The sequence below is a fragment of the Athene cunicularia genome (genome assembly GCF_003259725.1).
Source record: "Athene cunicularia isolate RWA chromosome 5 unlocalized genomic scaffold, athCun1 chr5_part1, whole genome shotgun sequence".
Classification (NCBI taxonomy): Eukaryota; Metazoa; Chordata; class Aves; order Strigiformes; family Strigidae; genus Athene; species Athene cunicularia.
Window position 1 is genome coordinate 9,834,170 of NW_020799101.1, and position 24,321 is coordinate 9,858,490.

Below are 24,321 nucleotides of genomic sequence, written 5' to 3' on the forward strand. Positions count from 1 at the left end.
AATGTTTGCTTAGTAGGGAATATGAGCCTTTTAGTTTGTGACAATAATCGTGAATACAAAGACCCACAGAATTTTAGGGTTTACATAGCTTGTCCCTGTTCTCATAACAATATTTCAAAGTCAGTTTTTTAAAATGTACCATTTGGCTTTTTTCTAGCCCATGAATAGAACTCTAAATGCCCAATCTCTAAGTGGTGTTTCGAAAACTGAAAGATAAATTTAGCTCTATGTATTTAGATCAGGCAGGATTTTCTGTTGTATTTCTCTCAAATCTATATTAGGGCTTTTATATAGCTTCAGATAATAAGAGGAAAAAGTGCTGACTTTCAGAGCTTGGATTTTTTTTGCAGTGCAGAAATGCCAAGTGTAAGTTAAGAGTATTAGCATTTTCTTTGAGGTTCTAGTAAGGTGGCTCTCAAACAATTAAAACGTTACTGTTAGGAATTTCTTTTCCAGTAAAACAACAAACCAAACCCTCCAACCCCCCAGTATTGAAATTTTCATTCTTTGTTAAATTCTTGAAATTTGACTGCTGAATGCAACCTATGAGGATGAATCTCTGTCACCCACTGGAATGAATTAAAATAAAATAGCTTTGTCATTTTTAGGAGAAAGGAAAAAAGCTTACTGAGCTTCACTAGTAAAAAGCGAGAAAACAGAAATACCTGCCTCCAGGCTGTTCCTAGGTATCTTTCTGTGTAAGTAAAGACAGATGAAACTTTGAAGAAACAAACAAACACACACACGTTTATGCTTCTGTTGGCATTTTGTATGTTCTTTAATAGCGTTCACATGTGGATTAGTCTTTCTGAAAAAAAGGCGACCGAGCCCCCTGAAGAATAGGCCTTTGTGACACTGGAGAAGTTTACTGCGCCAAAGTTATGGTAAGAATTTGTAAATTTTGGCTGCTAGAGGACTTCCTTCCCCTGCTATGTTTTTAATGTTGGAAACTTGTAAGTGTGGAATAGAGGGTGTTGTTTTGTTTTTTTTTTTTTTTAATGACAATGCAAACATTCATTTCACAAACTAAACTGACTGTTCACATGACGCTGCTGGCTGTATATAAACACCCTGTTGATCTTGTTCTGCAGACGTCTTCGCTGGGCTTCTTGAGTCATACAGAAATGCTCTGCTGCTCTTTTTGGGGCTGTACTGTGGACTTAGCCTGTATCTACTCAGATTTAGTTTGCCAAATTAATGTCCCTGAAAGAAGTATTTTTACTTGGAACAGGGCCCTCAAAGCTGGGATGTTTTTCTATGTGTCCTTTTCTCTGTGTGTTTAAAATATTTCATTCTGCTATCTTGGGAATGGTTTTTGTTTTGCCTGTATTCGTGGGATAAAGCTGAACCTGTTGAGGAGATGTCAGTTGCAGAACTGTTTTCCTCTTACATACAATGTTGTTTCTTCATGTGGATTTTAGTTGAATGTTTTAGTTTGTGGGTAAGCAAAATAGCTTGGGATGAGAAAGCCATGCAGAGCACAGAGGGCCGAGAGGACGCTGGTAGCCACACTGCCAGGTGAGCCTTCCTGATGGCCTGGGACGTGGCGGTGAGCTGTATAACACAGTTGACTTCACAGGGGTTTTCTGAAGTAACCAAGGGCACAATTTGAGTCCAAGGCTAGACTGTCATGGTGACAAAATATTTAGAAAACATTTTCTTGCTTGAAACAAAAGCTTGGATTGTGCAACATGAAGTACTGTCCCAGTGTAATAAACGATGTTGTGTATTTTTAAAGGGTTCTCTGTGTTCCCTGACTGTCAGCTCTTGCCAGATTCAGCATGTTCAGGTAAAACGAGGCATTTTTTCTCTGGACTGTTGCCTTTACAAGCTGGGATAATTCTTCCCCTTTACACAGTGGGGTTGCAAAGATGTAGCAGCCAAATTTGGCCTCTCATTTTGAACATAGTGGACATCCCTGTTAAAGACAGATGCAATGGAGCAGCTTCCTTTCAGACAAGGTGGCTCAGATGCATTAAGAGCAGTTGCTTAAAACTTACACCTTGTTATTGGCATAGGCTCATGTTATCCTGAGTGAGCTCTAGGACTAGACTTGGTGATTGCTTTTATTGGGTTAGAACATGCTGTTCTTACTGCAGTTGAACCTTTTGTACTGTAGGTGTTTTCATCCTTCCATAACTGCTCTAACTTTTTTTTTTTTTAACACCTGAGGTTTTGAGATGTTCCAGCCTTACTGATTGTCTACTCTCTGCCTTGAAAGGAAGCTGGAGGTCTAAAGTGGCTGTAGTAGATTGTTCATTGGGAATCATACAAAATTATTTTAAGATGAACAAACCTGTGATACCTTGAGTGAAGACTGCTAGCTAACCGTGTACAATTCAGTTCAGCATAACTGCACCATTTGGAGTTAATGCATTTTTTTCCCAGTCTAGTCTGTGTTTCCTGGGTAATACCAGTTGTAATTTCAGAGAAAAGCATGATTTTACATGTATACTGCCTTCTCTGCTTAGAGCAGCAGGTGGCCAGATTTCTTTCTGAAATAGTGACTTGTCTCGGCTCTACAGCAACTATAACCAGACTGTCTGCAGAGACTGTATTTTTTGATCCTTGAAGAAGTTGATGTTTTCAAAGTTGCTGTACTTGTTGGAGTGTACTGTTATTCATGAAAATGGGAAACAAGAACAAAACATGGAGAGGGGGAATATACTTTTCTAAGGTTTGCATCATCTTGCATCTTTGTATGCTTGGCATGTAACCTCGTCCCATTCAGACTGCTGCTCTGAACAGGGCAGAGCTCGTTCTTTGGGCGGCTGCTTTGTTGCTATCTATTAGTTCCTCTGTTGCATTGAGCTGCAAAACCAGCTGCTTTTGCTTTTCATACCTATTTTTACCATCTCTAATTTGCTATTAAGATGTTAACTTCTGCCTCCAGTTAGCCTAGCATGTCTCTATACTGTGACTACAACATGGGGCAAGCAAGCACTTCTGTGCTTTCTCTTGTGTTACCCTTTCACACTTGGGAAATAGTCCCCGTAAACAGCTGCTTTATTATCCTCTTTTAAAAGCTCTCGCTCCTTGTGTTGCTTATAAAAGGCCTTGATGAACTTGCAGTGCATGTGTACTGAGACTGCTGTTCACTGTGATGCCCAGTATTGGTCCCCCTTTTTTGTGTGTTTATCTGTCTAACTTTCTGTTTTCCCTCTCCCGTGACATTAACTCTGCAAAACAGAGACTGTCTCATTGTTTTATTTGTTCAGCAGGTGGCTCAGCCTCAGATGTGTATCTGAAGTTGCAGTGTACTGCAGTAATACAAAGCATTATGTTATGTAAAGCTATATCTAAAATAAGAAAAAAAAATTAGATTTACTGTTATAAGTTTTATATATTTTTAAGCCTTGTTTTTTTGTGTTTTTTTTTGTTTTTTTTTTTTTTTGTTGTTGTTTTGGGGTTTTTTTTATGTGAATCCTCTCACAGGTTACTGTCAGGAATGTGCAAAAATTAGTATATATGAAGGTTTTTTCCTATTTTAAGGAGTACTTTCCAGGAGAGAGCTTTCTTGTCAGCAGCTGTTCCAGGCTGCTAGAAATGGGCTACTTCACAACAGCTCTTGTTGGTGTCTTGAAGAGGTTTGTTTACTCCTGTGACTTGACTGGGTGTGCTTATGGCAAAACCTCATGTTTCTGGAGACTTTTCTCTTTTCAGGCACCATTTTAGAAGTGGAATAACACACAACAGGATATGTGGTTGTAGCTACACATTCACACTTCAGAGGCTGTGCATACCTTTTTGACCATGTACAATCCTGTGCTATTTCTCTCATCATTCATGTGGTGAAATAAAACATGGAGAAACACAGAATTCATTTCTCCTTTCTATGACCAGTACACACACAGAATGTTTATTGATATTCATCTTTCTGCTGACTCTTACAGTCCTCAAACCAGTTACTGGAGGCAAGGAGATTAAAATGAGGGCACATGGCCAAGCAGACTTGGTTTTGTTCCTTGAATTTGATTTGAAAGTTGCAGTTTGATAAAGTTGTATTTGTTCTATTTTTTGCCTTTGTAGGTAATTCAGGAGAATTATGAAAATACATGTACTATTAGTGTTAGGAGTTTTTTTGTAGAGTTTTGAATGGCCCTGCTTTGAGTGGACATTTAGGCTAGATCACCTCTAATGACTCCTTTCAGCATAAAGTATTCTGTGATTCTTGACTGGTTTTATATTGGGAATCTCATGTAAAGTCCAGTCTGATTTTGAAGGAGAATAACAACCCCATTTGTAGAGGTATTTGGTTTTAGTTTTGATATTCCTTGTGATGGCCGTCAAACAGAAAATAAATAGCAGTTTCTTTGTTGTCAACAGGCCTTTTAATTTTTCAGTGTTGGCTGTTCTGTTCAAGTACAGAAGGTGGGATTTTTCAAGGAAAAGGTTCAAAACATGGAATAATTAACAAGCCTTGCTAATTTACTACTTCTTGTTAGTGTTCTGGGTCTCTGCTTTGGAACCAAAAGTTGCTTTTTGCTTTAATTACTATAATGTCTGGTTTACCAAGATTGTTTCGTAGCTGTGAAGCTGTCAGGAGTTTTGTTTTCTTTTGGTTGGTTGGCTGTTGTTGCTGTGAGGCTTGCTGTCAGAAAGTAGAAAAATTTCTAACCTCATCTCAGCCTTTCTCCTTCACCCTTTTGTAGTCCTGGTGTAAAAGAAAGGGGAGAAATAGAGGTAGTGGTATGTGTGGTGGGACTAGCTCTGTTCTTTCTGGTCCTCTCCAAGCAAGGCTTCAGTTATTTTTTGTTGCTGATGGAAGTTAAATTAGGTGCTTTGATGGTCGCCTCCAGCAGTAGCTGTTTGGCTGCAGCTTCTTGAGACTCTGACCGTGGCAGGGGTGTGCTTTAGATTGACATTGTGTTGCTGGTGGCTGAAGTTTACAGCAACAGCCTATTATAATAGCAGAGGCCTGGGCCATAAGGTCCAGTTTATCAGCAGTGATCGACCGGATAGACTACTGATAGTAGAGGTGACCTGGAAACTGCGCATGGCTGATCTGGTGCCCTCAGGTAGCACCAACTCACAAATTTCCTTTGTCTCAATCAGTATAGTGACAGTGTCCTCTATCAAGGTTCATTCATGATGGTTTAGTAGCAGTCTATCATCCTTTGGCCGTTACGATGAGCAGCTGCCTTTTGGAGTCAGACCATAAACCAGGTTATCTGTAGGGTCATGGATCTCTGCTGTTTGTTCCAGGGTAATAGTCAGATCACATAGTTGACATTAAATGCTGCTTTATGAATGCCCTTAAGTTGTAGAAGCTTATTTCACAACTGGTGGTCTGTATGGCTGCAACTGGAGTCCCAAAGGGCAGAGTAAATTTTGGACCCGATGTGCCATTTCACTTAGAAAAGAGAGCCTTTGAGGACAGGGTTGAAGTCTGGCTCAGCCAGAAATGGGAAACCTTGAGCATTCTCCAGCCTCTGGAATTTGTTTTATCTGAGACAAGATTATTGTGTGAAGTCTGGAGCCAAGGTCTCCATATGAAACTACATCAGATCTGTGTTTAGATCTGTGTCTGAAATAAGATAGCTGTAGTTCCAAAGGGATTTTGAATTTCTTACTGGTTTATAACCTAAAATTTCTAGAACAGGGGGATTCTTGCAGGCTGCGTGTCTAATACCAGCTTTCTAATAAAACTTTAACTAATTATTTTAAAATTGTACTTAGTCTGCCATGGATTTTTAAAATTTTTCTACTTTGATAACTTGGTATATCTTCTGTCCTCTTCCCATGGTACCACGATAGTGCTGACTATTTTGGAAATTGTTTTCTCTGTTGAGATTTGGACTTCTGAATGCAAACAATGTCTCCATCTGATACCCTCTTCCACTTTTGCTGGGCTGCAGATGATGTTAATAAAAGGTGTAGGCATTCCCCATTCCTTGTTGTCCAAGGGAGATTGGTAGGTCAGTCAAACTGAAGGCAGAGCATCTAGAAGCCAAAGAGGTGGCCGGTATATTAGATTACTGTCCTGGAACTGAGAATCGAAGCCAGTCGTCCCCTGTTCTGCCACAAACTTCCTCCTATATGATCATCTCAGATAAGGTTATTTTTATCTTTTGGTGCCCCAGTTCCCTGTCTGTAAAATGGTGATAACAGCACTTCCCTACTTTGCAGGGATGTTGTGAGGACAAATGCAGCTCAGGCTGTGGGGCTCTTGGATTCTTTGGTAACTGGGAGCACAGTTGGAAGAAGGAAATGTTCCACATAAAAGCTTTCTGTTCTTTAAACCCAGTGGTAGGTTACAGCTCTGATGGGAGTGTGGCTTCCACTGATGTCATGGCTTGACTAGTGCCATGTCTTTTCTCTGAATGTTTCCTTGCTCTCTACTGTCAGCATACCAGCAAAGCACTTAACGTCCTTGCTAAATGCTATTGTTTGCATCCTTGGCTGCAGGCTCCGAGAGCCCAAGAGCCTGGGTGAGACTTGCTACTCCTGTGTTTGCCAGCGTGGGCTGCTCACAGTGACTGAATGGAGTATGTGCTTCTGGCAACAGCCACCCAGTGCATTTCAGAGACTCACTCAGACCCTGGAAGGAGTTAAAAATACGTATGAATGGATTTTCACTTGCGAAATTCAAACTACTGTAGCAGTTACTCTGAGCAAGCTGTGTGTGGACTGCAGTCTGACCAGAAGAAAGCAATTGTCCTTGACATAACTGGTTAAATTTCATAGAAACCACATCCTTTGTGTTGCCACTGACAACATAACATTCCTTAACGTTTGATTTCAAGCGGTGCTTTATTACCCAGCTGTACATGCAAACATACTTTCTTCAGAAGAATTTCTGTCCAGAGACACCACAGAGGAGTGCAAACCTCTTTCCGTTTTAAAGTGGGCTTTGTAGTACTTGTTTATATATAGTACAACCAGGTAAGAGACAGGAAACCTATCTGCTTACCATTTACATTGTCACATGTCCAGAGGGAAGGCTGCTGTGTGTCAAATACTTGTTCAATCAAATCTTGCTCATGCAAATTGTAGTGTGTATTTGGGGAGCTTTTTGGGCCAGGAGGTAGGAGTGTACTTTGTTTATTGCTTGCTCCTTGAAACATGTGGCTCATGTCATCTTCCTTGTTCACCTGCTTTGATAAATTCTATATTTAGTTGACTCTGCCCATCCACTTGAACAGGACAAAAATAACTTCAGTGTAATCCATCCTCTCTGTCCTTTCCACTCCACCCCTTCCCTCCCCTTTCCTGCTGCTGGGTTTAGGGCATTCAGTTGTTTGGGAAGTGGTGGATTTTTTGTTTGTTTTGCTTTGTTTCCTTACAAGGAGTGTTGGAGGGCCGGAGAAAGCATTTATAACCTGCAATAAAATTGTTGTGAAGAGTATGCAAACTGTCAGAAACACTTCCTCCTCTCTTACAACATTTGCTTGAGGGGTCAGAGTGTGTGCAGAGTGCGTGGAGGGAGGTGGAGCAGAGGTTGGGAAACGACTTGCATGTGGCATACATACATCTGTCTGACAAAAAGCCAACCATGCCAGGGGATAAATGGACAAACAAATAGTGTTTCAGTTCTGAACTCAGAGGTTGAACCTAAAGTTTGCGCAGGAGCAGTTCTTCAGATAAATTTCCAATGGACCTTGACTCCTGTTGTGCAAACATGTAGTAGCTATCACAGAGACTGTGCTCTAAATACGCATAGGCTGTACTTTCCACAGCTTTTCCTGTGCCCCATGATGGGCGCGCATATATATATATATATATATATACACACACACACACTGCCATAAAGTCTGACACAAATCAACACTGGCCAAAACCCTCAGAAGTATTTTAGCGCTTAACCTCTTGATTTATCATGAATTAAACACAAAATTAGTTAAGCACTTTTGTTAATCTAGCTGTGGATGTTGGCTGTTTTTATCTGCGAATTGGATAAAGGACGTCCACTGAATTTACCAAAATGTTTGCTGCCTGTGTTATCTGAAATATTATTGTCTTCCACTATTAAGCTGATAGGAATTTGAGGGAAGCTATTGTTTTGGTGAAAATGCTTTGAGATACTGCTTGCCAAGTTTTTGTATCTTGAACTGAGTGTTGGGTATGTTGCTGTTCCTGACAGACACAATGTCTGGAGATGCAGGGAGGAGTGTTTGTTCCCACAAAAAAACATCATGTTTTGTAACTTCACTGATTTTTAGGTTGTGTTAAAAAGGTGGTGGTGAGGAAGAGGACGGAGGGAAACCCCTTAATTGTTGCCTAACAGAATTCAAGTTGTTTCTTGACAAAATTTTCTGTTCAGTATCTGCTTTTTGAAAGAAAGCGAGAAATTTTTTGTGTGTCTTATTTTCACATTCACAGAATTACTGCAGGACAGGAAGAAGAATTGGGTTTGAAAACTGGTCACAATTTTAAAGATTAAAATTCTTCTTTCTTCCTCCTCTTTTGCTTGTGTGCCAATGAAAGCCTGAGCACCATGGCAGTGTCAGGGTGGCAATGTTGCCCCATTTCGATTTGCAGCACCCTGGGTGACACAGGTGTGAAGGACAGCTAATTGGAGGACACCAGATCGCATAGATCCTTCTGTGATGTGAAGTGTGTTGGGCAGTGCAGTGGAACCACTAACCAAACCTGACTTTCACTTAGGAGCCTAAATCCTGATTTGAGTTTGTAACGGGACTCGCTACTGGAGTCTGCCTTGCCACCTCACCTCAGTGGGGTGGCATCCGACTGCCTTGGCCCCAGTGCTCAGTCCTGCCTTTAAAGCATATGGTGCTTTAGTTTTTAGGAACACTAATTCCTTACTTCACAAGCAAAAATATGCACCCTGGGTGTTTGAAAAGGAGCGGGCCCTGAATTGACAGTGCACTTCTTATGCTTCCAGGCATAGTGTAATCCTGTTAGTAGTCTGGATTGCTTCGATGGTACTGGGCAGGCCAGGCTGCCTTGCAGGCATCTGCTTCTCTGCCTATTGAGTCAAGTCAATATCCTCAAAACTGCAATGATGGATTATGCCTGTCACGGTTTACAGAATTTTGTCTTGTGTGTTTAATAAAAGAAAACAGATTCTGATGCTTATTATTTCTGAAGTCCAATACGTCTGAACTAAAGCTCAGTGTATGCAAGACAAACTATGCTTTAATTTTACAATTGTCTGATGGGACTTTGCGATTTATTTGTTGTTACTTCCTTAATGATGTTGCAGTCAGAGGCACTGTTTTGCTAAATGTTGTGTAAAAAGTAAATTGTAGCACAGCAGATGTTGGTATTTGGATGGATGTCGGTGCAATGGGGGGACAGCAACAGTCATCTCTGTCAGCTGTCTTCAGTCTCGGCAGGCCTGCTGCGTGGTTACTTTGGTGTGTAAAAACAGCTCGTTTTGCAACTGGGAAGTTTGGCATTACATTTGGCAACAAGCCATGTAACTGGGTTAACACAAGTGTTTATCCAGCGATTTTCTCAAAATTGGTAAGTTGGAGAAAATGTTTATTAAACTTCAGTACAAAGGAAAGGGGAAATATGGCTGGATCTGTTGTTTTTAAAAGGCACTGATGTTTCTGACGCTAAATCCCATTTTTTAAATGTAATTTCCCCCACCCTGTCTGTCTTTTGCTGTTTCATCATCAGCCTTTTTGCAACTTACTGTTTACAGTTTCCCATTTAAAGATTAAAAGCGGGAAGCATACCTGATGAAGTGCAAAGTATATAGAGTGCCATAACTATCTTTCTCTCCATCCTGTGTGCTGTCATGAATTATGTGTAAAGAATAGAGGTCTGCGAAGCTATTTAATTACCGCTTCCCTCTTTGGTAGAAATTCTAACTGCATCATGGAACAGGAGCTCAGATCTGCAGAGCAGTTGGTTTTTGTGCAATAAATTGCTGTAAACTTTACCTTTGGGTTAAGTAAAGAATCCCTGCAGATCATCAGTAATTTTTCATAGAACTCCTGTCAATATTGGACATACTTCTTTATAGAAATAGCAATTTGGACTGCATTTTTAGTAAGGAGGGGCAGGAGAAAGCAGTAGTTTTGCAAAACGGCAGCAATTTCAATCAGATTTTATACCTGAAATAGTGAACCTGTTGATTTAATGTTCATTGTGAAACTTTATCATAATGGAGACATTCAGTTTGGATTAATTTTTCTAATCCATTTTAATCTTGTACTGCCACTGTGATTAAATGTCTTCATTGCTTAAAAAGGGCTCCATTTCTTTTGGAAAAGGGAAGATGATTAAACTTGGAAATCTGGATTCTCTCATGAGGGGAAGAAAAGTATGTAGAAAAACATATTCTCCAACCAATGATGGTGACCCAGGAGTGGACTTGTGCTTGGTTAATGTTGCAGTTGAACTACAATTTTATTACGAAATATATTACCAGGACGGTAATTTTCATGTGGGTCCTTTGTTCTCGCTTTTTTTTTTTAAAAAAGGAGAGGGTGTTACCTCTACTTCCAATTTCTATACTCAAGCATGGCTTCGTTTAGAAAACTGTAATTTGCAACAAGGTCTGCCCACTACAAAGATCCATTTATTATGCTGTGGATAAATGAAAATTACAGATTAGCCACTGCAAGTGCGCAGTGATGGCTTTTTGGAAACTTTTTTTGTCTGTTAGCTTGATACTGAAACTGTAATCCTAATGTTAAAGTGGTTTTCTTACAGTATGGAGGGGGAGGGGGGAATAAATGCACAAAAGCATTGATTTGGGAATAATCTAAACATTATAGCTTCCCCAAACCAGAGGGTGGGTTGAGTTTCATGGCCAGGCTGTCTTTTGGAAGATATCACTGTGAGCATTGGCTCTGCCTGTTGAAGGAGCGGGGTCAGTGCAGCGATGTCGTGTACTCATAGCCAGGCTCTGCATTAGCTCTGTTTAACGTACATACCTGTGTGTGTGTACTTAAAGGATGTAGCTTCACTATTTGAACTTGCTCAGATTTGGCCATGTTTCAAGAATGAGGTTTGAATGGGGAGCAATGCTGTCTCTGTGCGCTGGGCGCAACCTGCCCTTCCAGCTGTGTCCCTGTTGCTGCTGGGATGGGACCAGGACCAGGACTGATGATGGCCACAGGCCCAGCTGGTGTGGCCTGGGGTGAGGGTCAGGCTGCCACCTCTCCCTGCTGTGCCTATGCTCTCAGCAGCCCAGCGCCTTCCCTGTGTGCCCAGCAGAGACCCAGCACTGGGGACACACCCCAGCTTGTCTCTTTGCCAGCATCCTCTTCTCAGATGCAGCAGATTTGAGCCATAATTGTGCTAACCACATCTTGGCTCCTGTCTACCACACTCTTCCCCCTCCACAAGGTGCCTCTGTCCTCCCCCTTTCTCCTCCTGCTCTCTTCTGCCTTGATGCCAGCAGCAGCAGGATGTTCAGGGTGGCCTGGCTTGGTTTGACCCCTGGGGCAGCAGAGGAGCCCCTAGCAGCTGCCGCCTGAGCTGATAGCATCAGATCAGGGACCAGTGGAAGAAAATGCTGTAACCAGAGCATACGCTAAGCATCGAACGACAAAGCAGGGTTTACATGCAGGGTTTTCTGTACCTGTGCATGTGCCTTCCTTTACAGAAGTCCCTAAGGCATGAACAGCACCCCAGGTGACCTTCTTCCGGAACATTACCCCAGGTGACCTGTAGGTTTTTCTCTGTGTTTTGTTTTTTTAAAAGTTATTTTTTATAAACGAAACAAAGCAAAACCCAACTCATATGAGTTTAAAGCTTTATTTATAGCTTTCTGGTGTTCTCCTGGACAGCTGCTGTAGTTGTTGCAAGTTCTACAAACTTGAAGGGTAGCTTGTAACTTCAAACTTGAAGGGTAGCTGTAACCCGGCTAGGCAAGGGATGTGTTTTAGTGTTTCTTTTGCTTCTGTTCTTTGGGGACATGTTAGTAAGAGTGGGAAGATGAACTACAGTGAGCAGGCTGTACTCAGTCATGGGACAGGGCTTTTAGGACTGTGGTGGTAGAGGTGGTGTGCATGGTGAGGAGCAGTTGGTGTGGTGTGCTGTGCTGTGCTTGGAAAATCAGGTGCGGAGGAAAGGTGCGGCTGATGCAGCAATTCCCTGACCTCTGCAGATCCGGTGGGAGAAGTACCAGGTTTGATAGGCCCATGGAAACTAGTGTCAGTTTAGGGTTGGCTGGGGGTAGAGGGTGATGTTTGGTTTTCCCCTGGGAATAGGAGCAGTTTTAAAAGAGGAGATTGGAATTTTTGCCATGTCTTCTCAAAACAGCGGTATAGGGCACTGCAGGCTAAAAAGTGTAATTCAGGCTTCCATCTTCCTGTACCCTTCTGCTTTTTGCTTTCGTGTAGTGTGTACCTTTCATTTTTTATGCTTTTTAAAAATTAAATGTGGCTTTAACATATCAAGATGCTGTTGCAACATGAAAATTAATTCATGGTAATAATATCAAGGTAGGTGGGTCTTTATTCAGTCTTTGTTCAGGTGGGTCTTTATTTCATTCCTCCTTGTGTAAGAAATTTCTGTAAGATTTTCATGTGACTGGCTGGAATGCATCTGTCCTCGAGCTTGGAGCTGTTAGGGAGAGGTATGATGAGCTTACTATAATAGATGTCTTTGAGGTTCAAAAAATAATAGTCATGATTATATGTATGTGGTTTTAGTAGTGCATACATATATTTCGATATTACTGGGCTAAATTGTGGTACCATTGAAATCCACCAGGAATTTTGCTGTTTGACTATATTGAGACTCAGTATTTTTACTGTGTATTGTAAAAATAAATTAATTTTAATAGTCTTTTAAAGTGACAGAAGTGTGTAGCCTGTGACCCTGTTGAGGCAGCAGTGTGGATTGTGCTCCACTTCATGGTGACAACGCACCTCACTCCAAGGCACAAAAATCCTTGGCAGAGTTTCTTATGCCTGTGTTACTCGGCAAAGCTTAGCACCAGAGCTACGGTGGCTGTTTGCTCTCATGTTACCCAGTGGTGAAGTTGCTTTAATAAATTTTCAGTATGCAATTAAGTTACTTTGCAAAATTCCTCTGTACTGAGGCAGGCATTCCTGTTATCTGGAGGAGACTTTCATTGCTGAGTTTGGGGTAGTGACTCAGTAAAAGTTATCTGTGGAATACTAAATTTGGAGGCGTAACCAGGAGGTTGCCATGATAACAAATATTAGAACTTGCTTTCTGGGAAGTGCTTGTAATTTTTCCATTGATGGCCATTAAATGGCTCAAGATAAACGAAACTTTTTATTAGAACTAACATGGTCTCTGTGTGTTCCTCCAGGGTTTTTCAGGCTTGCTAGTGACGAAATGAAGAAGGGAAATCCAAAGTAGCCTCAGCCATATAAACAGCACACCCCTTTTTTTATGTTGCTTCTTATTTTTGCCATTGAAATATTTGCTTCACTTGGCTTTTATACATCTTTCTATGAAATATTTACCCAGTAACTGTTTGTATAAACATGTTTAAAATTCTGCATTGATTTTTTTTCTTGGCACTTTGAAGAAATTTCCTGATGCACAGCATGATCACACAATTACTGGTAGAGCTTTTATTGTAAGTGGCCTGAAACAATTCTGTGTATTTTTGTTGAAAATTAGGACTCAAACCCAGAAGCTAAAGGATAACAATGTGATGTGTTAATTTCTTACCCTCCATAAACTGCTTATTTATAAAAGTCCACGTTCTGCAGCTTATTTTCTACAAATAGAGCTTTTTCTTTCCATTTTGAGACACCTCTGAGGTTGGTCCATATCATCTGTTTTAGAAAAGCTGCTGTTTCCATAAATCTCCACTAATGTGCCTTAGCCCTTTTTTCACCATTTCTTTACAATTCCCCGAGGTTTTGATTTGCTCTGTGAAAGGCACAATGATCTAGTGATGGGAGCCTAGAAGAATGAGCCAGGGACTCGTGAGTCCTCGCTGTGGATGTTTTCTGTGTGGCTGTGTCCTGCTTTTTCCCTCCCCTGCTCTTGCTTTCTCATGTGCACCCACCCTCCCAAGTTACCAGCTCACCTCTAAGCTTCACCAACTTTGGGATTTTCATGGAGAGCCTCTGCCGAGTACTTTTCAGTACTCAGTACTTTAATGTTTGCAGAGCAAATAAATGTATCATAAAAATCACTCTCACCTGAGTCTTTGTCTTTCCTAATCTTTTTTTTTAATGGGGCAGAGTGGAGGAAAGGACCTAGAATCAGTTTCTAATCAATTAATGATTTTTTTTCCTGAACATCCTTCATGTGTAGGCAGCCCTAGGAATACAAGCTACAACTGTGCTTTTGGACTTACTTTGTCTCATCTCTGCAAGAGCTTTGGTTTGTATACATTTCTTTGCTTTGTCCCCTCTTACACTGTCAGTCTCTAGACAGGATTTACTGAAGAACAAAACTGGGTATGTCATATTTAAATAAGGCATGTGTTCAGATAAGCACAAGAGTCATGGCTAGGGATGCTTATGCTAAGAGGCAAAATAATTAAATCAGCTTTTAAATGATGTCTAGAAAATCCCTTCCTTGTTCAAATACACCAGGGTGTGGCATTTGGTGTTTTTGGTTTGGTTTTTTTTTCTTTGTCTTTTTAGTGGAGATCATAAAATCTTTGGAGGATTAAGTCACACCCTTTATATAAATACATGCATTATATTTAAGAGCCTGATTTTCAGAAATACTGATTGTATTAACTTCAGAATGAGCTCGAGGAATAGTTGTAGGTATTTCCCTCCTCTAAAGGAAGGTATTTTAAAAGTTGCAGAGACTTATTAGCTTAAGTGCCTTGTTAGCTGCTTGTGATATTTTCCATCATAATGTCAAGGTAAAAATTACTTGGGGAGAAATAATTGTTCCAATCATGCGTAATTCAGTTCAGTGAATCTGACATCTTCTCTGTCACTTTTATTTATTTAAAAAAAATGAGAGAGTTGGGCACCTGTCAAAAGCAGAAGAGTATGTGGTGGCACTTTCTGTTATAGGGATGTTTTATTTTGTTAAAATGCTGTAGCTGCTTACAAGAACATTGCAGAAAAGATTTCTCTAATTGTATTTGACACCTTGTGGTAGTTTTAAGTCCTTTTGCTCCCACCATGAGGTAGTGGAGACACAGTTCACTCTGAAATTGTTTTCAGCGTAGCTTAAGAAAATGCTTTATACTTTAGTGTAATTTATGTAGCTATCCTTAAAACTGCTGTTTTTAATGAAACTTCATTTACATCTTCTCCCACTGGAGACAGCTGTAGGTTAGGACTAGCCTGACTAAGCTGTGCCAAAGGTAGGAGTAAGGAGTTTTTTACATGCTGATTAATTCTCTTTCGCTCCTTTGGGAATATCTGGTATTGCTTAAATTGATTGCTGTAAGCAATATGGCAACATTTTTGACCTTCTAAACTGAAACTCAGCAAAAAAAAAGAAAAAAAAATCCATGTTTCAGTTTTACATAACCATACAGTTGAAATACAGTGATAAAAAAATACAGAGGTGTCATCTGTAGTGGTGGTGTTGACTGGTGATCTCAAACCTTTTGACAGAGATGGAATCGGAGAATGTGGTAGTTGTCCATCCCCGGCATGGAGAAAGTGTTGGGTGAGAATCTGTTTTTCTTTCTCCGTAATCTGACTTCTGATCTCTCCCATGATCTGGCTTTGTGAATCAGAACACCCATTCCTTGCCTTCACTAGGTGTTTCCTATCTGTGCTGTTTTGTAACTAAAGACAGAGGTAGCTTCCAGTACACTCATTTTTGTACACAGCGCTCCCATAGAGCTTTGTGGGAAGCGCTGAGCCAAGGCTATTGCTTTCTGAAGTTAATTTACAGACGAGGGGTGCCAGGTGACCAGGAGCAGTCCTCGAGGGGCTCCCTTTGTCGCTCGAAGGCCAGAATGCTCAGCCATCCCCCTTCGCCCCACCTCCAGCTCCCCTCTTGCTTCCCTCCCTCCCCAGATTCCCCCAAGATATGATAATGAAGCAGGTGCCCTGTGTTGCAGCTTTCTGTGAGCGTGAGAAATGGCTGTAGGTTTAGAAAAGCCGGAGCCGAGCTGGAAGAGGAGGAGGCCTTTCTTCTTAACCTGTTGGTAGTCACGTCAGTCATGGCCATGCGGACTGCTGCCACACCGCAAGACCGCCCAGCTGCCTGAGGAACAACAAAGCGGGGAGCGAATTTGCCGTTTGCCGAATTAGCCCGTTGTGACCGTGGGACCCTGTATTAGGGCCGTGAAAGGCGCGGAGGAGCTGGGCTGTGAGCTGTGGAGTGCTGGCCTGGCGCAGGCGAGCTGCGGGCCGCGGGCTGACCTCCCTGCCGGGGAGCAGCCCCGGCGGCAGCCCCGGCCGCCTCATTGAGATTCAGGGCACAGGCAGTGCCTCCGCAGCTGTACGTCGGGGGCGACGGCCGATGAGGCATCCAGAGAGGGGCCACAAAAAAAATCATCAAAGAACCGGCCCCCTTCGCTGCGCCTCTGAATAGGCAGACTAAACCAGAGGTCCTTCTCCGTGAGCCTGTTGGGAAAGACATTAGCATAACCTCTTTTTTTTTTTTTTCTCTTTTTCTTTTTCCTTTCCCCAAGCTACCGAAAATCTGGCACTGTGTTTAAATATCTTGTTTTGACAGTTTGTTGAGGGAAGGGAAGAGTGCTGCACCAGCCTGGTGGGTGTCTGTGCAGCTATTTAAAAAAAAAATACATATTTGAACTGAGAGTTTTCATTTGGGTCACCCTAGACTTAATTGTTTGGTGTCAAGTCGTTAAGATCCAGAATTAGCTCTCTGTCTTTGGAAAGGACTTGCTTCCGAGTGCTTTAGAAATGCAAAGGCAAGTTTTCAAGCCCCGCTTTCTTTTTCCAAATCTGTTTTGATTTCAGCTGGTTTTGAAGCGAGCGGACACTTACCCTATTTACTCAAACAGCAGAAGCTAGCTGTAAATCCCTGTCCCACTCTTCAGCACGCAGGAGATGGCAGCTCCTGAAAGCTTCACGTCTTTAAGTAAGCTGGCATCTGTTTCGCTGAAGCCTTATTAGGCCGACAGGATGCAGACCACTTCTCGTGGCCATTGAAGTCTCAGGAATGAGTCATTCCGCCTTTGACCGGTGGCGCATAACTTCGGTGTTTCCCTCGGAATGTTCAGAGCTGTACAATCAAGGAATGGCGTACATCTTCAGAGTGTGAGGGAGCGTGGAGAGGACTTGCATAACCAAAAAGCTCTAACATTTTGAGTGTTAACCTTAATTGTAATTAATGGTGCTACTGCTGATGCTCAGAACAGGAAGTTTAATGCATTATTTATCCATAGATTTGTGCTAGCCACTTGAGTGCATTTCACATAACTGAGACCTTGTTTTCAGTTGGTGATTCTGGGGTTGTTCTGGTTACTTTGGGGCATAAGAAAGTTAATAGTTGGTCCAATGCTTTTGTAAATATCAAGGGTATCATTGAATGCTGACTTGGTTAACCTAATGATTTTTTTTTTCAAACCAGTGGTATGTATGAGTTGATTAAAAAAAAAAAAAGAAAAAGGCAGAGACTTCTTAAATATAGTCTGTTCTGAATTAAAGGGTGTGGTGTTGGCTTTGAATGAGCTTGATGCAGCAACAAGCATGCAGCAGTTGGTAAATAAAGATGGATTTTCTTTTGTTCTGCTGGTGCTTGCTGCTCATTATTCTCCACTTACCCCGTGAGCTTCCCAGGGAGTGGCAGCTGTTTCTGATGTTAGACACTCTATCAGTGGTAGACAGCTCCAGATTCGGTGAGATACTGTTGTGGGGAGGAGAGGAAAATAACCTAACCCTGCATTATTGTAAATCCTCAGTAGAATTAACTTTTCATGAACCAAGAGAGTTTTGTGTTTAACTTTTTCTGAAATATTCAGGCGTAAGCGTGCTTTGCAGTACATGTTACTGTGAAAAAGCTTTTCTGGCATGAGATGGATTTACATTCTAAGTGTGCGTTAAGTATTTTAATGTGCAGTGTGTGGGGGCAGACACAAGGCAATAAAGGGAAATCGGTCTATAACAATCTTCATGTATACTTCCAGAAATATACAGTTTGGGAATCTTTGCAATTTGGAAATTGCTTGGAGTAAACAGAATGGTACATAAAGATTTTAAATAATAAAGCTAGCAAGCTACAGAGGAGTCTGTTTGGTTCCAGGATTTTATATGTAGGATTTATAACCCATGCTTTTGCTTTCCTCTCTCTGCAGTGTTAGCATTCTGTTACTGAAAACAAAGAAGGCTCTGCCAGGGCATTACACAAGCAATGAATCACAGAGGAAAAAATGTTTTGCTTTGTAAATTGTTCACTTTTCCATGGTGGATCATTATTATTATTTTTTTAGCGTTGTCTGGTAGAATTTGCCACACATACGTGCATTTACTGTACTCGATACAATTCTTCTAGTGTGACTACATAACTACTAATATTAGTGACTTCAAGTAACTTACTGTTATGATTCTTAAAACTGCAACAGGAATAAAAAACACAGAGCAAAAATTGAAATGGTTCAATTCACTCTTCAGGCATGATAGCTTACTGAGTATAGCAGAGGAAGGAAAAGGTGTTAATCTTTTTCAATCAGCTTTGTCCCAGTGGTTCCACATAATTATTTTTTGTCTGTATTGATGAACACCTTTTTGGCCTAGAAGACTTGGATTTACTGTCGTGATCAATATGGGAGTCCTCACAGGCTGTAGGAAGTTTATAGTGTTTTAGCTAATCATAAAAATATGAACTTGTTACTTAAGAATACACACTTTGTACATTTTCTTGATGACTGCATTGGTAAATCTGTGTTTCAGAACTTCTGTAGAGGAACAATAGTTTGCTCAGGCTCGAATGTAAAATTAGGCGTAGAGATTATCTGATTGGGAAGTCGCATACCAGGCAGTGTCTTGCCACTTTGCTGCAAGATGCAGAAGTATAACCTCAGCATGTTATATAATAAAATTTATACCACAGATGCTGCAGTGTGCCTCATACTGTCCTTGGCAAGAGCAATAATCAATAATATGTATGCTTGCCATATTACAGGATTCATTAAGCTTCAGATGTGGAAAAAGTTTAAAATCCTGTTACTTATTTGCAAATTAAAAAGGTGGATCAGACACCAGAACCAGCTAAAGCAGTGGGTAAGGGAAGCTCCAAGTAGAATAGTCCTTGCAAAATGCCTGGCAGTAATGAAATCCTTGGTTTTTCACACAGAAAGAGTGAAGAAAGAGTGAGTGTGGAGGAGGATGCTATATATGTATGGAATACACCGTTTTAAAGACTATGTGATTAATCCTGTTAGATGATGTGTTTCTAACAGAGAAACAGATCGGTGGAATAAAGCTGTAAGAAAGTATGAGAGCCAAACGTAAGCATCTAATCTAAGAGGAAGAGTCTTTTTTGACAGTACAGTGTAATTTTGTGTAAAATTATGCACACTTCACTGAAAATAACCAGATAGTAATTTCAGAATCTGCAAAAAATAAATGTGCCCTCTGTAAATACCGATGGGGAAGACATGTAGCATAGATTAGGGAGTGAGGGAAATGGAAACTCTGTCTTGCCCCTCTTCAGGTATTTTTCATCCCATCCAATCTGGATTTAGTACTAAATGCAGATATGATAAAGGGCGTATGATGGTTCCTAGGTCTCCTGCGTGTACTTTATGCAAGAGAAGAAAATACCAACGAGTCAGGTATGTAACAGTGTGTTCCAAAATCTTGATGGTCTGGGCAGCCACCTCCCCGACCTGCTTACCTGGGAAACCTCTCATCAAGAGCTAGGCTGAGCGTGCCATGTATCTTCTTGTCCTGTAGTCACATCTGTGGTGTAATAGTAATGAGATTGGAGTAATCTCAGTGATCTGGGCTGAGTTGGACTGATAATTTAAATGTGAAAGGCTTCATAAGCTCCTACTGATCCCAGAAAGTTTTCAGCTTTTAATTAAGGTCAGAATTAAAAAGATGATGGCAACAAAACCTTCTACATTTACTGCCTTGCTTATAAATGTTAAGCCATGACAGCTATAGGCAGATTCTTCTGAAATTCCTAAAGCAACGATGACATTTTTGTAAACCCCTTACAGGTTAGTATAACACTTTCAGTTGTAACAGATGTCTCAAAAAGACTGAGAAGGTTTGTGCTCGTTTCTTTTCCTCTTGTCTTTCTTGCCCCGTTTCCTCTTTCTTCAGTGCAAATGGATGTTTTCTGTAGACGTGGCCACTGTTGCAAAGGTAGCTATGTGTGACACTCTCCGCTGGTTCGTTAACTCTTAGTTTTTTGCTTTAGATTAGAAAATTAAAATCCTAATGAGGGCTACACAGGTGAAAGCAACAGCTGAGGGTGTGTATACCCATGGCCATGTGCCATGGTCATTGGGGTTGCATGTGCTTCTGTGTGCAGGAGAGAAAAGTATGAGTCTGAACAGAGAAGAAATGACACAGCTGGTGCCTGAAGCAGGTTGAAACTGCACCGCAGAAGGAGAGGAGGTCTGTGTGGAGAGGAAGGAGACAAAGCAGCTGCAGGGGAGTTCCTGGGGCAGGATGCACATCGCTGGGAGAGAAATTACCAGTGGAAGAGAGCCGAGCAGCAGGAAGAGAGGGTGTGAGCAGAGCCTGGGAGAACAGGAGAGCAGCAGAAGGTTGCCAGAGCCAATAAATCTGGGGAGCCTTTTCTTCTCACCGCTCTTGGTGGTTGTTTGAGGAGCTCGCCAGCAGATGAAACCGTGGGCACTGGGTACCAGCCGCTGCAGGGGCAGCATCGCGGGGTGCGCAGGCATGTTCCTGCTGCAGCAGACCAGAAAGAAGCTGGGCTGCTAGTCTGCTCCCTCATCCTCTCCCTGTTGTTCGACAAACAAATGAGAAACTGTTCTGGAGGGAGGAGGCTATAGCTGCTGCCCAGCTGTGGGTGCTTTGTAGTGGCCGCTGCTTTAAAAAACTTTTTAAAATCAGTTGTTGTTGGGGTGAGCAGAGTTGGGAAAGTGTGGCTGGTACCCTCCTTTCAGTAGTACCTCAAGTGAGGCTTTTGTGATTCAGCCAAAAAGAAACAAAAAGGACTTGTAGGACCTGGAGGGCCAGCTTGACATCATGTAAAACTATTTGAGGTTCTGGAGAACATAACATGGACAGGGGGAAACTGGGGCACATTGACAGTCACCCAGAAGAGCCACAGGTGGAACCCGTCTTCCTTCCCTGAAGCCTAACTGAATAAATCCAGTAATAACAGGTTTTGATCAACTCTTTTCTTCTACTGCTGGACATTTTGAATGTGGCTGTAACACAGCCACGCGACTGTCACCTGTGCAGGTTACTCAGATGAACAGTAGCATGGTGTGAGCAAGGGGTGGTTTCTTTGACAAAGAAAGGTGAATATCTTTCAGAATAGAGGTGTTTTTTCCTTTTTTGGTGGCTATATATCATCCAGTGTTTTCCCCTTCATATTGTGATATATCATCTTGTGTTTCATGCTCGAGATGTTGTGAGAGGAGTGAGTGATGTTATGTAACTTAAGCAGAGAATTATCTTCTTATGTTCTAAAAGTGACTGTTGGTTTGATAAAGCAGTTGACTAATTAGTAAATTACCCATTGTTGTTTAAAATACTTGCGCTGCAAAATGTAAATGAAAAAAATTTCTCCACTTGTCAGTATGAAAAATGACAATAGCAAAAATAATACATAGGACATCTGCTCTGATTTTTTTAAAATTTAAAATGCATTTAAGGCAGATGTTGCAGAATTTGAATGGAAATCAGAGTAGATGGAAGAACAAAACATGGCTGTTTACCTTTTATGAAGTCCCATTTTTATGGTTAACATCACTAGCAATATCTGACTCAGTGCCTGTATTTTTCCACTGTTTGTATCAGAATGAACTGAATGTTCTTAAAGTTGCTGCTATGTCATGCTGACATATAGTTCTAATATGAAAAAAAAAATTATGGGCGAGTCAGTATTTCAGGTTGTTTTCTGATGTTCTCTCCCTTTGCCCATCCTTTCTTTGCAGGAGAATACATAAAAACATGGAGGCCACGGTATTTTCTTTTAAAGAACGATGGCACGTTCATTGGCTACAAGGAACGACCGCAGGATGTTGACCAGCGGGAATCACCTTTAAATAACTTCTCAGTAGCTCGTAAGTGTTTTTACCTGCTCCCTCATCCAGTTTGGGGGTTGATGTCTTCTTGCAGTTACAGCGCTGGTAAGATGTATCAGCAACATTTGGGTTTGCCCAGTATGATGTATGTGTTTATTTGAGACAGTAAATTCCCACTGTATTTCTTAGGAATAACTGTGATCTAGAGGTTTGATGTTCTGCTTTTTTTTTTTTTTTCCCATTTTCTACTAATTACTGTTTGTGGTTATAGAATAAAATGGGTTTGTTTGTTCATATTTTGCATGTCATCAGCTTTCTTTAAAGTGAAGATTAACCCAGGCACATCTCTTGATACTTGGTAGGTAGGCACAGTCGAAACATTTCAGACTCTTGTTCTGCCACGAGATCTGGATTCAAGTGGCATTGACATAGGTCAAAGTTAATTGATTAGTAAAGTAAGAGAAAGCAGAGTGAGCACTGGTTTTGATGAAACACACAGAGTTTTTCTTAATTTTGAACATAAAACCATATTTCTTATATTAGAGCCAACAAACAGGTTTGGAAATAATAACATCTCCTAACCTCTGCACTCTGTCCTATGCAAACATTTCCGACTTTGCTCAGGTGCTGAAGCACAGGATGTGATAGAAGACTCTGGAGATAATTTCCTTTTCTTGCTCATGTTTTTAACCTTTTGGTGTATACTTCCAGCTTTTATTTTCTCCTGTTCTTACTCTTTCCTGTCTCATGATGTGCCTGTGTCTCGTTCCACCACTTAAAAATAGATCATTGTGGCACCTGTTATTAACAACAATCTGTTCCTGGTGACTAGTGGAAGCAGAGCTCTGCAGAGAGAAGGGTAGGGGCTTTCCCTCTTCATTACAGGGTAGCTTGAAATATATGGGGTTCATCTTTGTAGTTGACCTTTAAGCAGACAGATTTACTGTGGAACACCCCGGGCCCAGAAGAGGACTGGGCAGCACTAGGAATTAACGCAAATGTTCATTTTTTTCCACTGGTAACAACATATACCTACCTGTTCTGACTGATGATGGGTATAAATAATGGACGTGCTGTTGTCTGGTGCCTCTCTGCAGGATGCCAAGAGTGCTTTGGGGGTTTTTGTCTCATTTTAGAGAGAGAATTGTCATAGTGTTTTCATTTTGGTAATGACATGGTACTTTCCCCTTTAGACCGGTATCTCCTTATGGATCTAGAAGGTAAAAAAAAGCAGCAGAAAGCCATTAATTCATAAATTAATTCAGTTCTTGGTCTGTAGCCAGAGGCTGTTAACAAATGCACTTTTTGCAGGGCACTTCCATCCTGTTGCTGCTAACTGCATTACTTATGATAATTATTTACTGCAGCTCCGTGCTGAGGAGTAAAAAAAGATGTGTCTGTTGCCTTCTCTTTGTCCAAGTTGTCCTCAGAACGGGTTAACTTAAATCAGTTTTCATAACAGGAATATGGTACTTTTTTTGGCAGATTGAGCCCATCAGTCTTGGCATTTATAGATAAACAAATTTGTTACCATAGTATTGGAGCATTGTCAAAAAAGACATGACACATGCCTATAGAGTAATATGTAGCCCCCATAAGAGGGATTGTGGGGAGCGTAGTGGGTGGAAGGATGTTCCTAGCAGTGGCTCTTGCCTGGTGAACCAGTGGCAGGTCGGGAAGGCCTTGATGATTAGCAGGGGGGGCCTCCTTGCTAGAAGTCATTATTGTGGTTTTGGGCTCACAGAAGCAGCTGTTGCCCCACCAGGATTTAATTTCTCGTGTAGGCACTGGCACGCAGTACTGCCAGCACCTGATGTGCGGTTCCCTTCTGGGTACCCTCCACGTTTGTATCCTTTGAATGTGTTTTGCAGCACAAGTTTTCTCTTTGAACCTGCTTGCCTGGTACTTTCATTTGGGTTAACTTGTCGAGTTAGCGTGAATGAACTTGAGCTGCCTCTGGAGGAAGGCTCAGGCCAGAAGGCAGCCTTGTGCTGCAGAGACAGCCTGTAGAAACCTCCTGCCAGAGAAAGGTGGAGGAAATATAGCTTAAATGTTCTGTAAAAATTCATACTTTTTTTTTTTTTCCCCCCTCCCAAGAGACCATGATAGCCCTGACTTTTTTGTTAATTAGTGAACTGGATTTTTTTTTTTTTTTAATGAGATGGCAGGCTGTCTGTGTCAGTCTGTTCTTTGGAAGTGGTCCCATGTTTCTGATTAAAATCTTTACCCTCTTCTGTTGTAAAATAATGTAGGGGTTTTTATCTTTGTAAGTAAAAGTTTTTTTTCATGAGACTCTTATTTGTAGTGTAATATTCATATTAAGTGATTCTGTCAACTATGAG

General features: G+C 41.3%; 1 protein-coding gene across 2 annotated transcripts in view; it reads left to right on the forward strand.

The window, feature by feature from the left end:
* AKT1 (AKT serine/threonine kinase 1) overlaps positions 1-24,321 on the forward strand; it is a 76,961-nt gene that overhangs the window by 15,796 nt on the left and 36,844 nt on the right. For both annotated transcript variants that reach the window (XR_003398482.1, XM_026849365.1), the window contains exon 3: positions 21,890-22,018. Coding sequence is in view for 1 of the 2 variants with exons in the window: in XM_026849365.1 (XP_026705166.1) it covers positions 21,890-22,018 (129 nt within the window). In the remaining variant the exon portion in view is untranslated. The remainder of the gene's footprint in view (positions 1-21,889; positions 22,019-24,321) is intronic.